The sequence below is a fragment of the Gouania willdenowi genome, chromosome 21 (assembly GCF_900634775.1).
Source record: "Gouania willdenowi chromosome 21, fGouWil2.1, whole genome shotgun sequence".
NCBI lineage: Eukaryota > Metazoa > Chordata > Actinopteri > Blenniiformes > Gobiesocidae > Gouania > Gouania willdenowi.
The window spans coordinates 12,843,655-12,859,794 of NC_041064.1; the positions used below are offsets into that span (position 1 = coordinate 12,843,655).

At 40.1% G+C, this 16,140-nt stretch overlaps 1 protein-coding gene across 1 annotated transcript in view; it reads right to left on the reverse strand.

The window, feature by feature from the left end:
• The window catches only part of LOC114455522 (calcium-binding mitochondrial carrier protein Aralar1-like), a 30,585-nt gene that overhangs the window by 543 nt on the left and 13,902 nt on the right, over positions 1 to 16,140 (reverse strand). The window contains exons 7-17 of the mRNA XM_028436832.1: positions 15,783 to 15,921; positions 14,735 to 14,828; positions 13,101 to 13,188; positions 11,846 to 11,921; positions 10,220 to 10,378; positions 8,708 to 8,760; positions 8,467 to 8,547; positions 4,243 to 4,383; positions 2,140 to 2,278; positions 857 to 1,015; positions 51 to 141 (exon numbers count right to left, since the gene is read on the reverse strand). Coding sequence (XP_028292633.1) covers positions 51 to 141; positions 857 to 1,015; positions 2,140 to 2,278; positions 4,243 to 4,383; positions 8,467 to 8,547; positions 8,708 to 8,760; positions 10,220 to 10,378; positions 11,846 to 11,921; positions 13,101 to 13,188; positions 14,735 to 14,828; positions 15,783 to 15,921 — 1,220 coding nt within the window. The remainder of the gene's footprint in view (positions 1 to 50; positions 142 to 856; positions 1,016 to 2,139; positions 2,279 to 4,242; positions 4,384 to 8,466; positions 8,548 to 8,707; positions 8,761 to 10,219; positions 10,379 to 11,845; positions 11,922 to 13,100; positions 13,189 to 14,734; positions 14,829 to 15,782; positions 15,922 to 16,140) is intronic.

The window sequence follows — 16,140 nt, forward strand, 5'->3', positions numbered from 1 at the left end:
TGAAGCATTTTTTAGAACCCCATTTAGGTCAAATGGATGGAAGTACTTACTGTCCTCCAAAGTCGATATAGAACCATCTCTGCAGGAGCTCATAGGTCACGAGGGTCACACCAAACTGTGGCGACGACCTGAAGACACGAGCTGAGAGGAGAGGGAAACAGAAAGGTGAGTTTTCTTTTTCTTTTCTCCAACATGTTTGGTAACACTGAGTTTACATGAGACCAGAATCCAGAAATGATTTCACAATCCCAACATGTCTAAGAATGTCCCAGGTCACATGTGTCCAACTCAAGGTCTGGGGGCCAAATCTGGCGCTTCAAAGCATCCAATTTGGCCCACAGGAGAAAGGAAAAAACAAATTGTCTAAATGACCAAATATTACAGTTGTGGATATCTCAACCCTTCTAAATACTCAAATTTAATGAAAATCAACAATGTTTGGAGGATCGCAATTTTTCCATGCTTTTATCACACGACTGCAGTCATTTTAAATCTAAAATTGTTAAAAAAAAACCAAATACTTGACATTATTTCTCCAAATTAAATACAAATTGGTTACAAAATCAATAAAATGTAAAAGAGAAAATCCTGCAGGGACTGACAACTGTCACTTATTGCTTGGATATTGTCGGCGCCTTACATACTTTATACTTATTGTTTCATTTATACGTCGTGTAAAGTACAAACTAGGGGGCATTAATGTTGGAATTGCTCTTTTCTTGTCTAAAATCTGCAGCCCACTTTAGATCAAACTACTTCATATTTGGCCCCTGAACTAAATTGAGTTTGATACCCCGCCCTGTCCCAGGTGAAGCAGTATCACATATACTATATGAAATGTGTGTGTGTTTTTTACCTCCTGCTCCCTTCCAGAAAGCTCTGAATCCTTCCTCCTTGAGGATCTTCCTGAAGCAGTCGGTGACTCCGCTGTACGTCGTCTGTCCTGCGCGTGCGGCCACCTGGAGCCTGGTCTTGATGACATCAGCGGGGGTCACCAGCGACGCCGCCGGTACACCTTTGTTTGTTCACAAAACACATAATGAAGTGTATGGTTGCTCAACATTGTGATATCCTCACAGCCGCATCACGCAGGGCCTGAAATGGCTCCACCTCCATGGTGTGAGGTGACGGCAGTGAACCAAAGGACACATATTCCTGGCTTTGACACTTTATAAATGCACAGCACGGTTACATGTGCACAACAGGGTGAGGGTCAATTACATTTTTCAAATTACAATTACGTCTTCAATTATGCTTGATCAGTTACAACTAAATTACAATTACATCGACTGGAATTTTTTCCAATTACAATAGTTATTTTCCCCCTGAAAGTCAATTACAATTATATTATTTATTACAGTTAATCACAATTACTGATCCTTTACTAAATAACCCCATAAAACATGACATTCCTCTGGTGTTAGCTGTCTGTCATCTCTTATGATAATGATCTATCATCCAATTTGTTTCTCATCTCTTGTTTACTTGCTTCCTTATCCATGAAAATATTAGTTTTAATATTTTTGGTGTGGGCGTCTGTGTACCCCTCGATTTAAATTGACTTAAAATGATAAAATGATCCTCAATCGAACTGACCGGTCGAGAGAAAACTTGATATGAAACATATTATACTAATTAACTACGTACAGTATGTGTAAGCCATACTGTACATAGAACTGTAACATGGTTCCCCAGTTTTATGTTTAATTAAATTGTAAATGACAATGTTCATCCTAATTACAAAGTCAACTATCTAAATTCCAATTCACTTACGATTACAACAGCAACCAATTTTTAAAATTACAATTATATATACAGTATGTCATAATTTTAAGGCAGTGGCTATTCGTACTGTTGCTGTAACAATATACCAACATTCTATCCATACGCACCTCCCCTATTTGGCCAGTTTAGGTCACGTGACTACCCTAAACCTAACCCTAACCCTAAAAATTGTTGCGATATTGGGTTATAACCTAAGACGCTACGTACGTGTACTTCGTTAACCGTACCAATAGCATCGGAGGTTGTCCGTACGGCAACCATACAAATAGACACTTTCTAATTTTAATTAAATGCCAATTACGCGATTGCAATTATAATTGACCTCAACCCTGGTGCACACACTCAGAATCATACCTGCGATAGCTCCAGCTGTGAGCAGCTGTAATGGACCCAGGCTTCCGTCCTCATTGGCCAGCGCCGTCTTGGTGTGGGCATAAACAGGGAAGTAGATGGCAGAGAAAGGGATGTCTCTCAGGAAACAAGCTTTGGCTCCCTGATACAAAAAAAAAAAAAAAAAAAAACAACAATGTGTGTTTTTAAAACTTTCCGTGCAACAGGCCTGAGAAATGAGCCAATCTGGAGTGAAGCAGGTTTTAGTGGAGGATTAAAGGAGCCTGGGAGATGATTTATTCAGCCACAGGGGGCTTTCATGATGATGGCTGCTCAAAGGAGCCTCAGGCAGAGACATCTGACACACACCGACCTCACTGAGCTGCATCCTCCAAACAGGAAGTCATTGAAAAAGAAGAAACTTTAACAAGCTGCCGCTCATTAAAATATGCACGTATGAATGCAAGAAAGCTGCTGTGTATAGAGTAATAGAAGGAGCTGCAGCATCAACTAGTGTAATCCTCAACATATTCTTTATTCAGTATTTGGTTTATATATGTGTGAATATCGTAATAATCAGCTGTACACCATTACAAGGATAAAAAGTGCTTGTTTGGCTGACTTTTCAGTTTAAAAACACACTTTTTTTTGGTCCACTGATAATTTAGTACATACTGTAGTTCAGATCCTTGGGACTTTTTGTATGTGTGTGTGTGTGTGTGTGTGTGTGTAGAAATATTTTTGCATTTTTTACACATTTTCTGGAAGCTTTGCCCCAAAATTCATGTCAGGTTTTGTTTGAGAACCGTTGTGTACTTAAGTTAAATTTTATTTAATCAGAATCCGAAATACTTCTATTTATCCCAGAGGGAAATGACTTATGTCACAGAAGCTCGAGAAATATTACAAATGAAAAGAATAAAAACTAAACAAAGAAAGAAGAAAATGTACATAATTATGTAAAAGGCTTAAATAAATAAAGTGCGCACAGTACATTAGAAATAAATAAATAAAAGATCAAAAATAATAATACAGATATATACAAGAATCAAGAAGTGTGTAATGTTTGTCATGTATAATTTGTGCTGTTAGACCCCCCTGATATGCACATGTTACCTGACTGTGTAAGTTTTTGCTGGTGAAGGTCATTGTAAACGAATGGAAACAAATCAAACATGTTTGTCAACTCATTGCAAATTTAAATTATTGTTTGAAAATTTCAATATTTCCCCAAAAATTAACTGCAAAGTAGGGCTGGGCAAAAACATCGATTTAATCGATTAATCGAATTTGTAGATAAAAACGATTTTTATTTTGCAAATTCGAGTTTAAAAAAAAAAAAAAAAAATTTTTTTTTTAATTTTAATGTTTTGTTTTTTTTCCACCACAGTTTTTTCAGACTTATTCGTGTTCTGATGTGAGCCAGCCCCCGCTTTGTTTACATGTGTTTACCCTTTGAGTAGGCTATATGTGTGCCACAGGCATGTTTAATGTTTAATTCCCACTACACTGAGATGCTAAGGGAAGAGTTTATTATTTTTTAATTGTAATGTTATATGTTATAAAATATGTAGTTATGTGATTTCCTAATCAGGAAATTTAAGCTACTGTGAAGTTGTTGTTGGACTTTTGCTTAAACCTGGGTTAAAGCTTGAAATAGTTGAATGACAGAGCCTCGTTTACTTATTATTTTGGGATTGTTCTATGCATTTTAACTCATGAGGACAATCACAGCAATAAAGTTGCACTTTTGACAATATATCTGATGTCTGCAGTAATTTTTGAATACATAAAAAAAAATTAAAAAAAAAATCGAAAATCGAATCGAAACTCAAATTTTTATTTAAAAAATCGGAGATTTTTTTTAGGCAAGATCGCCCAGCCCTACAGCAAAGTGATTAAAGTTTGATTAACGGAGAGATGATCTCATCTGAGATTTCAAAACAACAAATGTGTAAATCAATAGAAAAGGAACTATTGTTGTGGTGCATTTGGAATCCTTTAAACTTTAAATCCTACAGCGACTTGTAAATAAAGTTCTTGTGCTGTGGGCGTCGTCTCACCTTGTGGGTGTGTGTGTGTGTGTGCGTGCGCAGAGGTTGATGCTGCTGAGGTGTGTGGACTCACCTTGTAGAGGCCAAAGAAGCCCAGTTCCCTCACAACAGCCAGGGCACTGACCCTCGAGCGTGTGGTGATCTCTCCGGCAACCTGCAGACGGATCTTGACGATCTCCAATGGATTGGTGAAGATCACCTGTGAACCTCCCGCCTGTAGAACAACAGAGGACAAACAGCTGAGGAGGAGGGGGGAGGTATGGGAGGTGAACTGTGGGTGAAAATGATAATGATGTGTAAGCATTTGTGTCTGCGAGGAATGCTTTTATTATCTCTGCAAACTTCTACACAAAAGACACATTTTCCTGGTTTTCGATGTCGGACTCTGGGAGGAAAAAAGGCGGCATTGATGAAAGAACAGGCAGGGTCAGGACAGAGCAGGAGAAGTCTCGGCTCATGGTTGGGAAGCTGTGACCCTGGCACCGGCCCTCTGACCCCTCGGCCCCCCCCTCCGGGCTCCTCCTATGGCCCTCGCCCCGCACGCTTCCCCAAACCGCCCCCATTCCCAGGGGAGAGCGCTGAGTCACCCGGACGGCTCTGGGTTCAGGGAAGCAAACGGCCCCGAGGCACGGCCCCCTCTGACTCTGGAACATTTATCACCCTCCCCAAATCTAATCAGGCCTCAGGGCGGCTGCTGGTGACACTCGGGGCCAGAGGTCTTATCTGTAAACATCCGAGCAAGGAGCTAAAAAAAGCTCTGGACGTTGAGTCATTTCAGGATGGGGAATATCCGCCGCTCTTTGATTGATGCTCTCGTCACCTCTTTTATCTCCATTGCTCCACTGGTGGAACTGGAATCATCACAAGAGCCAGACTTTGAAGTCTAACTACACCACAGCACACCTCACGTCACATGATCAAACTGTACAAACGCTGCACAGACCACACCTCAGGTATGAGCCGCCTTGTCAAAGTCGATCAGGCTGAGCTGGAGCCCACTTCATCCAGGACCCTCCAGGGCCTCTTCCTCCAATTACACCCTGACAGGGGTCACGACCCAGAGGACCCTGCAGCCTCCGGTCCACAAACTGGCTGATTCATTTACACACAGAGGTAGAGTGAAGGAATCCTACTTTTATTCTGAAGCTAAAGTGTGTTCTTTAGGTCGTTAAAAAAGCAGGTGGAAGAGGTTTTTTTTTTTCATGGAAAACAGGCCATGAGTTTGAGTCCTGGGTTGGATCTGGTAACGTTCTGATTCTGGTATCATGTCCATGAAGCCTCATTCATTTTGGAAAGTTAAGTTTGACTTAATTTAAAGTTTAACGTTTGCTGGGTGTCTCAGTCACAGGTTTGAAGTGTTTTACGATAATGGAAAAGAGATTGTTTTCCTGTAGCTTTCACAGCTTCCATCACCTTCTGCTAACAAAATGTCACATTTCCAACTTCTCATCCTCCTCCTACTGCTTATTTAGAGAAAAAATGGTGCTGTTTGAATCTGAGGTGATACAAAATCTCCATATCTTCATTTAGCAACACAAAAAGACAAAAAAAAAGGTGTGAACACCCTTCCTCGAGGGCTGCTGTCCTGCTTATTTACTTTGCAACTAATTACAATCAGTCACTTGTTGCTGGATGACGACACAGCTGTCAGATTTATATACGTAGTGGGCTCACACAGGAGCAAATGAAGTAAACTTTCCGAGGAATGGAATCCTAAAGTTTTTAAAGCAAAGAGAGAGGACCCGCCTCTGTGAACACGCCCTAAAACATGCAGGACTGTGACCCCCCAGGACCTGAGCATGAAAGCCGTGACAACTGAAACCTTTCACAGTAAACCTCTGGTTGACTTTGTGGGAACACCTGTGTGGAGTTTCACCTTCAGTTTTTTTCTGTCCTCAGCTTCAACAACTTTGGGGGGAAAATATATCTCGACAATATTTTCACCTAACAACTCAGATATTCATTTAAAAAAACGCACAATAGCTGAATGACATTTACTGATATTTATTTAAAGCTGCTGGGGAAAATAACGAATAATTTTTAATAACATAAATAAAGACATACGTAGTGTAGGCTTCATAGATCAATATATCAAAAGTATTTCTTCTTCAAAAAAAAATTAATTTACTCCCAATTGTCGAAGGTTGAAATTGAAGCTCGCGACATTGTTTTTTTTTTGTTTTTTTTTTTTAAAGGATTTTTTTGGCTCTAGTGGCCTTTATATGACAGTTGCTTGACAGGAAAGGGGGTCAGAGAGAGCAGGGAATGACATGCAGGAAAGGGTCCCAGGCCGGGAATCGAACCTGGACCCGCTGCAGGTGAGGAACTATAGCCTCTGTACATGGGGCGGGCGCTCTACCCACTGAGCTAAACACCACCACCGCGACATTGTTTTTGACTCCATTACAAACAATCGGATTGTTGACAAATGGTCATGTGACTTTGACTTAAGTTTAATGCATTGCATTGTGGGATTTGGAATCCCCTAGAACAGGGGTCTGCAACCTGTGGCTCTGGAGGCTCATGTGGCTCTTTGGCTCTTTTGCAATGGCTTAGTATAGCTTTAAAAAAAAATTGAAATAAAAAGTTATTTCCTTACAGAGGCTATTAATGGTTAATGACAAGTAAAATTGTGATATAACAATTTGTTAATCTAAAAATAAATCATGTGCAGTGACTCTGCACCTTCCTACTTCACTTCCTGCAACATCTACAGGCCATCAACTTTCCTTATTGCACCTGTGGCTAACCTGAAGATTTAAACTAAAAAAAACACTATTCTAGAAGAAAATAGAGATTTTAATTGTGTGGAGACAGATTCATTTAACCGCCAATGTGCTGCTTAAATATGCATGTTTTATGTGTGGCAAGAAATGAGCAGTTAGCATGTGTTGACCACATGATCATGCGTTATCTAACTTCAAGTTACTTTTTGTGGTCCTTCAAATACATGAACTAAAAAAATCTTCTTTATATAACATTGTGTTCACGTAAACTGAGATGCGTAAGAATTTGAAGACGCAAGATACTGTTTTGTTGTTATTTCTTGATGTTAATTTAATTTATTTTTATTTCAAAGTGTTTTTAAGTTGCCATTTACATGATTAATATAAATCAATTGAAATCAGATAATTTTTAACTGTATAGAATTTAATAAACTGTATTGGCTTCATTGAGAATGTATTTTTCGGATCCAGGAGGACTTTAATCCAAGTGAGGCAAAGTGGCTCCTTTGAGAGTAAAAGTTGCAGACCCCTGCCTTAGAAGAACAAAAATACTGCCCCAAAGAAGTGTTTTAACTTCATTTTTACCGTGACTTCTTGTGTCTCTTCACCAGTCATTTCTGTTCTGGTTTGTTTGTGGAGTTAGTTACAAATGATAGGATGTCACTCCGCGAGACATTAAACATTGGCTGTATTCGGGTGTTTCCGTGGAAAGCCACAATATCAACATCTGCCTTTGTTTTGGTACAACTTTCAATCTGTGACAACACCAGAAATGTCACTTTGTCAGTGTTTTTGCGGCGACACTGGCATCAGTGGTGGATGAAACACAAGCACAGTTAAAAAAAAAAAAAAAAAATTAGTTATCGTCCCAAGCTGCTGTAAAAGGGACGATCAAATTCAAGCTTATTTATTGAATATATATTACTTCATTTATTAGTTTTATCTGTTTTTATTATTTATGCTTTTATTTTTTTGTGTCTTTTAAATTTACACAAGATGGGAATAAGCACAGATAAGTTAAACTCTTAAAAAAAATTGTATTTCTGCTGTTGTTGAAGTAATGCAAAGTGTTATTCAGAATGGTTTCATTCAGATTTCTGCTTAAGTGAAGGAAATCTACATTTGTGGAGTATTTCAACTTGGAATTACATTATGATTAAGTTGGACTAATGCAAAAACATTGATTTGAGAACAATTAAAATAATCAATTGTGTTAAACTAACTTAAGTAACTTTCAAAGAACTTAACTCATTTATGTGTTACCAATCGAAACAATTCAATGAAGTTGCTCCAACAATTTTCTTTTTTCAGTACGTAAATAAAAAGTTAAAAATGCAGTAATAGTAACAAAGAAAGTTCATACAGTGTAAATACCGGAACTTGTTGTTTAGATGCTAATTTTGCCACTGCTTCCTTAACTTTGACTGGTTTGTACTTATCTTGCTACAGGATATTATAAAGCCTAATGGTTATTTTGGTTATATATTACCATCACGATAAAAGTCTCCTTTTTCATCTTTTTTTTTTTCCGTTCTAAGTTTAAATTTCATCTCCACAAACTAAACACTTACACATCCACCGGCAAGAATCTCTGCAGCGAGAGGGATGCCACCATCCTGCGTGGTGAACTTGTCTCTGACAAAATCGTTCATCTGAAAACGGGAAGAAAAAAAAAGACACAAGAAAGCAGATGAGACACAATCCTGACGGTGATGGCGGAGTCGAGTCCTGATTGTAAGGAGACTCTTTATTTCTATGCATCTCTTTGATGCATTCAGAGCAACTTCTAAACTACACCGAGGAGTCACTTGCCGTGAGTTTGATGGCTTTCTCTGGGGCGACGCCAATGAGCTGCGGGAGGAGTCCTGCAAAATATTATTCATAGATATAGCATTAGAATACCAGACATAGGATTCGGGCCTGTGAAATGAATGCACATTTTCCATCTTTGCTGTGTGAAACCGTCGACTCACAGCTCCAGCTATAAAAGCTGCTGGATTGTGTTGAGGGTAAAACAAACCCATAAATATTTACAGATGGTGGCTGATCCATCCGATGCTCCACGGCATAAACGTCGCTTTGAAATGCAACGGGGGTCGAAAAATATGACACTATAGTGCAGACATGGGCCACATGCCGCCTCTCGGTCTAATTTTGTGTGGCCCCCAAAGTAAATGCACAAAATGACAGAAAATACACAAAACAAAAATATACCAAAAAAATACTTTTATACAATAAAATACAGTAAAAAAAAAAACATCAGAAAATACTCCAGAAACACACAAAACTACTACAAAAATGAACAAAACAACAACAGTAACACAAAAAATGACAGCAAAAATACCTAAAATTACATACAAAATTACAGAAAATTACAACAAAAGTACACAAAAATACAAGAAAAACATGCACAGTACTACAAACAAACAAAAGGAACTCCAAAAAAAGGAAAATGATAACACAAATACACAATATAACTCCAAAATACATACATTTTACAGGAAAAATACACAAAAGGACAACAGAAATGCACAGAATGACTTTACACAACCACAAACATAACACAAAATGACAGAAAAACACAAAAAGTTACTCTAAACTCTTTGTTCCTTCCAGTATTAATGCTCAGATCGGTCATTATTCTAAATGCTGACATAATGTGGCCCTTTGATCAAACTAACATTATTTCGGCCCCCGGTGTGATACAAGTTGCCCACCTCTGTTATAGTGCAATGAGGAGAAACTGACATTATGGAGGATTGATCCCTCTGTTGGTGGGGAACAGAGAGAGCTGTGTGGTCACGGACAAGATGGAGATGTATGGGGGGGTAGGGGTAGGGGGGCCGGGTGCTACAGTGGCGATAACTGCCATACTGTTTCACCGTCTGTCCTTCATCAGGCCAGATAAAGTTCTGAAGGAGCTGCTGAGTGACTGCTGCTGGTATGCAGCCAGAAAACAGCCGAGCGTGTCCGTCTCTGAGTCAATCAGCGTCTTATCGAGGACGTGGAGCAGTGGGAGGCAGATCACAGCCAGCCAAGCAGTAGATGGCAGTCTTCACTTCCCTCGTGTTAGCAGCTTTGAGGGTTGAAGTGTTGCATATCAGCAGCCGTCAGCACCGTTATCACCTCTCACTAATGCTGATGCTGCTGTTGCTGCATCAACGCAGAGACACTGAAAATGTGACCCCTCTTTATCTGCAGCTGAATATGGATTGTAAAGGTTTCTGGCCACAGTGAGCAAACCACACTTGTTCACTGGGTTTGTTTTAAACCTAAACACAGAGTTGATCACCTCCTGTGTTTAAAGTCTAAAGGCAGATGTACCTCTGTAGAAGCCGAAGAATCCCTCATACCGAAGCACTTTCTTAGCGCAGTCGAAGCTGTTCTTGTACATCAGCTCTCCGACTAAGGAGCCAGTGGAGCGTTGGTTCTGCATGCGTGTCTTCACCAGGTCAATCGGGTACACGGCTGTGGCACCAGTGGCTACAAAACACAAAGACAACAGTTACTGTGTGTCTACTATCCATGTGACCACATCAGTAGCTTCATCGCTGTTGAGTCATTCATTTATGACCCAATGTATTCATTTTTAATGATTTTTTTTAAGAGCCATGAAACTAAAGACTTTATTCTTGCACATTTGATCAAATCTATACTATAATTTACATTTTAGGATGTAGTTTTTAGTCTCATTAACCTTACTCATCTGTTATAGGGTTAGCTGAAGGATGATAAACAATGGTAATGATCTTAGCTGTGTTGATTTTGAATGTTTTAGTCATAGCCTTTTGACTAAAATGCATCAGGAATATTTCATTTATAATCTAGTTTTAATCAACTAAAAGACATTAAGAGATCTTAGTCGACGAAATCTATTACAGATATAAAATATAATTTATGCGTTTATTTTAAAGATTCAAATACCATTTGATCAACCTGATGGGATGATATTAATGTTTGTTTATTTAGATCAGAGCCCCACTAGTTACCGCAGTAACGACTATTCTTCCTGGGATCCACAGAGACGTGACAGTGCACAAAATGTAATCAAACAAATATACCAACACTGACACGATACAGTAAAATACAATGAAATCAATTGGTAAATATGTAAGACCACATGATCGGTCTTATATCCGCAAACACTATCAGCTTTCTTCTTATTGGATCACTTCCAAAAGTAGTTTTGATTGATACCTTCCAAAAAAGAAACTTATTTCTGATTGGATTTTGTCCCATTTTTTTTTACAAGTTAACGATATCAATATGTTTTTTATATAGTTTTAGCTCACATGTATTGTTTTTCAGTTATTACTGAATAAAAAGGTAGTCGACGAAAACTATCACAACAATTTTTAGTCGACAAAATTCTAAAGAAGCAGTTAAAATCACAATTATGTGAATCCTGAATCTTAAAAGCAGAAAAGTGTAGAGACCAAAGTTGTCCCACTCTTTGCCTGTCATGTCTTGTCCAACATCAAAGGACGCTGTAATGACTCGTGTGAAACATGCAAACAGCTTGCTCAGCAGAAAAGGTGAGAAAGTGCTCATTATCTCTATGCTGCACGTCCTGTGATGTTTCTCCCTCTCTGACCTGAATTGGCTACTGCTGAAGCACAACTGGTGAGTCTTTGTATGTTTTTGGAACACGCACACGCACTGTGCATGTGCTCCTATCAGTGGGGCAGTTATGTTAGTGGTTCCTTGTATCAGTTCCCTCCAGTGTAATTAGAGAGGGAGATTCCAGAGTGCGGGTTCCGGAAGATTTGTGTCATTCCAAAGCTCCGACTCCCAACGACTGCCTGGAGCCAGCGGTGGCACGGCAGCACAATGCTGGAGCCTCACATCACTGCCCTTCTCCCTGCTACACAATGGCCCGGCCCCGGGGCCTCTGAGCGCCAGCCGGACAGCTAGGGTTACCCGTCGCCCTGCTGCAGACATGTCACTCACCTCCAGCGATTGAGCCCAGGGCGAACCTGTAGGCAGACTCTGCAGCCTGGAGCCAGATGGGCCGGGAGGCTTCGTGCTGTTTGGGAAGAAAAAAGACACCGGCGGTAAAATGAATCTGGAGAAAGACACGGGGAGGGATCATACAGCTAACCATGAATCGGCGCGCTATCAAAACTATAGCGAACCAGATACATTGTGGAGAGAAAAATGCTTCTCAGGAAGGGGGAAAGGAATGCAACATGTGGAATAATGTCTGATTCATCAGCGGCCAGGATTGAATGTCACAGAATAACTGTGTGAACCTGTGCTTGACTTCTCCACACACATGCTGCATGTGGGAGGCTGCGGGCGAAAGGTCCTCTTTTATTTTTACCACAGATTATAATTTCTCTCTTATCCACTTGATCTGCAGTGGTCGGTGTTTGACGTGGAAAGCTGAGCCCTTTTGTTTTCACTGTGGTGCAAGTGAACAGATTAGCCCTACAAGCCCCGACCAGGTTCAGATAAGCATCTACATGAATATAACACAGTTGGAGTGGGACCCTCATTAAGTGCGTGCGTGCGTGTGTGTGTGTGCATGTTTTGTGAGTAACTTTTCCCAGACGGAGGAGCAGATCGCTCTTTTCCTCTTCCCAGATGATTCCACCCAGGGTTGTATGCTAACAAGATGGAGGTCCTGATCAAAGGCTTTGAACAATTAGCCTACTTCCACTACAGAGCAGGCCTAAAACTTGCCGCCACCCCCCTTCCTCTCCCTCAAAAGGGAATCAAATTCCTCCAAGACCTCCGAGCTCGAGTCCCTGGAGCACCAGAGGCTTGAACCACGGCCTGATGTTGAGCCGTGTTATCCGGCGGAGGAGGAACTACTGCGTCCACCTTGACTCCCACTCCCCTCCTGCCATTAGCAGACTTTGCTAAAGGCTCCTAAAACTCCTCGGGGCTACACACTGATAAAAGCCTCTTATTAGCGTCTCAGATGTGCGACCGTAGCTGATGTCTATGTACGGACACGCTGACTAAAATAGGAGAAGCCTTTCATGGAAGAAGGGGGGGGGGGTGCAACGCCACCGCTATCTGTTCCTCTTCTATGGCTGTAACTGGTGTACTTTTATGTGGGAGTTTAAGAAATGCACTTTACAAGGGAAGAAAAACACTCTGCTAATTCACTGAGTGAACACTCTCCCTTCAGCAGAGGCGCAGGCTCTGATGAAAGGCTGGAGGACGTGCAGTGTATTAAAGGAGTCACTCAGGCTACCTCGTGTGTCTGGCTCTCTGCGAGGTGGTACGGCATCGCTCCTTCCTCTAACGGCGCTATCCTCTCGATGTCAGCGTGGTTCAGCCGCCTGAATGCACAACACCACAGAGGAAGAGAGGGATTGAAGCCAGGAAAAGAAACACAAACTGCAGCTACTCCTCCTGGGAGCAGCCAGCGTTGTAAGATTTTCCACAGACCTTTTACCGCCACATAAATTCAAGTTACAGCAACTTTAATTCAGGCTTTTTTTTTCTTCTTTTTTTTTTTTTTTAACAAACAACAGAACAAACAAGGCTGGGTGAGTGCCAGCAGCCCTGTGACTAACTGAAAGTGTTTTGTTAGGAAAACATTTGAAAAGCAGGTATCGCCCGGCGGCTGGATGAATGGATGGATGCACGGTAAAGTCTGTTTCCAGGTTTTCTGTTTGTCTTGTAAAAACCGACAGTGGAGCCACAGTCGTTAAGGCTGGCTGAGCAGGAGCGGCATGTTGACAGCTAATAAACACATCTGCGCCATGTTTACTTCAGTCAGGCTGGAATAAACAATAACTAAAGAACAGGTTTGTAAAAAAAAAAAAAAAGGACTTGATTGATTGATTGTACCCGGTTTATTGACGGGCTCCACCGTAAGTTTACTGTGGATGACATTAATTGACTTTACATTTGGGTTATAATCCCAATAGCATTATTGATACCAAGACTAAATACGAAGGGAAGAAAATAGTACAGTACAGTCGTAAAATATGTACAGCTTTTATTTAAATCATTAATGTTTTAAAATGTAGATATAAAGTTTATTTGATCATATTTACACTTTTTTGGCATGTTTTTCTCATAACAGACATTAAATGTGTTTTAAATTGTCAAATTTTTGGATTTACAACAAAAAAAATTTAAACTATAGGTGGTGCATTCTGAATAAACTCGGAAATTTGGCATTTAATGAAGATTGTAATAAACAAATGAGAGTTTAGCACGTTTACTTTCTTATATTTTACATATACATATTATGATAATATCATATCGTATCCCTGAGTTTGTGATACAGTATGATAAACAATAATGGGCTCATGATATAATACAATTTTTGGCAAGGAAAAATGACCAAAAAAAAATTGCTTTTATTTGACTTTAACTCTGGACAAACATACAAACTTACTCAACTTAACGGGAAAAAAAATAAAAACAAACCATAACAATCTGGTGTGTAGTCGATTGTGTGGATTTTTTATTTTTATATCTGTCCCGCAATACCACTCGTACTTTCTGCAATTCATCTTGAGATGTTTTAATATCCCGATATCTTGTCCCACCATTAATACATATGCATATATTAGAGGTGGGACGATATGGTAAGATCACAATACGATACACGTTATATGGCCAATTGTGGCTGTATGACGGATGTTAGTGCAGGAAATATTCCTGGATAAGAGCTTTTTATTTTTTTCTCAATATAGAATTCTTGAGAGGAAAACAAGCATAATATTGTGACCTAGCATTTTAAAACTGCCACACTAAATAAGATTGAGTAAAGATTTACTCTAGCTCCAGTCTTGTTTATTGTACTTATAAAATAAAATGTGAACAGATAAAAAAAAAAAAAAAATCATCTTTTTGTATATGAGATCTTACCCAGAGTGAGAGTGGAGACCAACGAGCTGGTACAGGATATCAATCTCCAACGGAGTGATTTGACCAAACTTATTAGCAGCACGAACAAATTCCTCTAGAATTCAACAAAGACAGGAAAAAAGAAAACATGCTGTCAAACCAAACAGAACTCGCTCACACGTAAAAAAACAAAAAACAACCTCAGAATATTGAAATCAACCAGGATGTGGAGTGGTTTAAAACATCAGGAGTTCACTACAGTAGGCATTTTTCACATAGTATTTGCAAATATTCTTTTGTTCTTGTGTTGCAGCGAGGCTGCGGATGTTTGCAGCTAAACAGTGCACTCAGAGAGATTACTGACAAAAAGACACACAGCCTTTTAGCCAGCGCTGCATGAGCTTCATCTCCTTTTCTTGGCGTGCCGCTAACCGAACACGCGCTCTCTCTCAGCAGCACCCTGCACCACTCTTTTATATGTGCTTTATATTCAGTTCTATGCTGCTGCCCGCTGAGAAGCTCCATTACCATCAGGTGGTCTTTCTAAAAGGAAACCTAATGGTGGATGTTGGAGGTGGAGAAAGTAAGTTTTCTTTCCCTTTGCCCACAAAGACCTTCCTGTTAGACACGAGGCTTCCAACCTTTTGGAGCTTGAGGAGCAAAATTATACTTTTTTTCTTTCTGTGACTTACAAAGCTGACACCAAGTGTTGAGCTAACAGCATTTAGTGAAACGCTAATTTATTTGCAAATACTATTTGCCTAAAGTCTTTTCTACAAAACAAAGGAGAAGTCAACACTTCACATCTCAATGGGAAACACAATCAGGACAGATGTGGCTGACAGTACGACTATCGTCACTGAGGCAGTACACATGTAAAGGAGGGGGGGAGGGGGGGGTGATCTGATTACCAGATTAAAAATGTGCATTTACCTTTGTAATCTAGTGCTACAGTAAATGTTCCCTGTGTGTTCACTCACACCACTCTGTCAAGAAAGTTACAATATAATCCAACAGAACATTTGTGATGCATCACGTGACGAGCGGTGGAGGAGACGCTCGGGTGTACCTTTGGTAACCAGCGTGTCTTTGTGGGTGCCGGCCATTGTGCTGTAGATCTTGCGAACCAGCTCCATGCTGTTGAGGAGCGCGTTGAACGCATTGAAGTAGGAGAAGCTCACCATGTGGGTGGTGCTTCCTCCTGCAACCTGTGAACACAAGCCCGGTCAGTCTGTCTTTCTGGATCTGTGCACTACAGATTAAAACAACAGTTGTCCCTCTAGCTCAGGGGTATCAAACCCATTTTATTTCAGGAGCCAAATACTGAGCAGTTTAATCTAGGGATGTCCCGATCCAATATTGGAAATCGTTCCGATATCGAATATTATCCTGCTGCATCTAAAATCTCCGATATATATATTGTATTA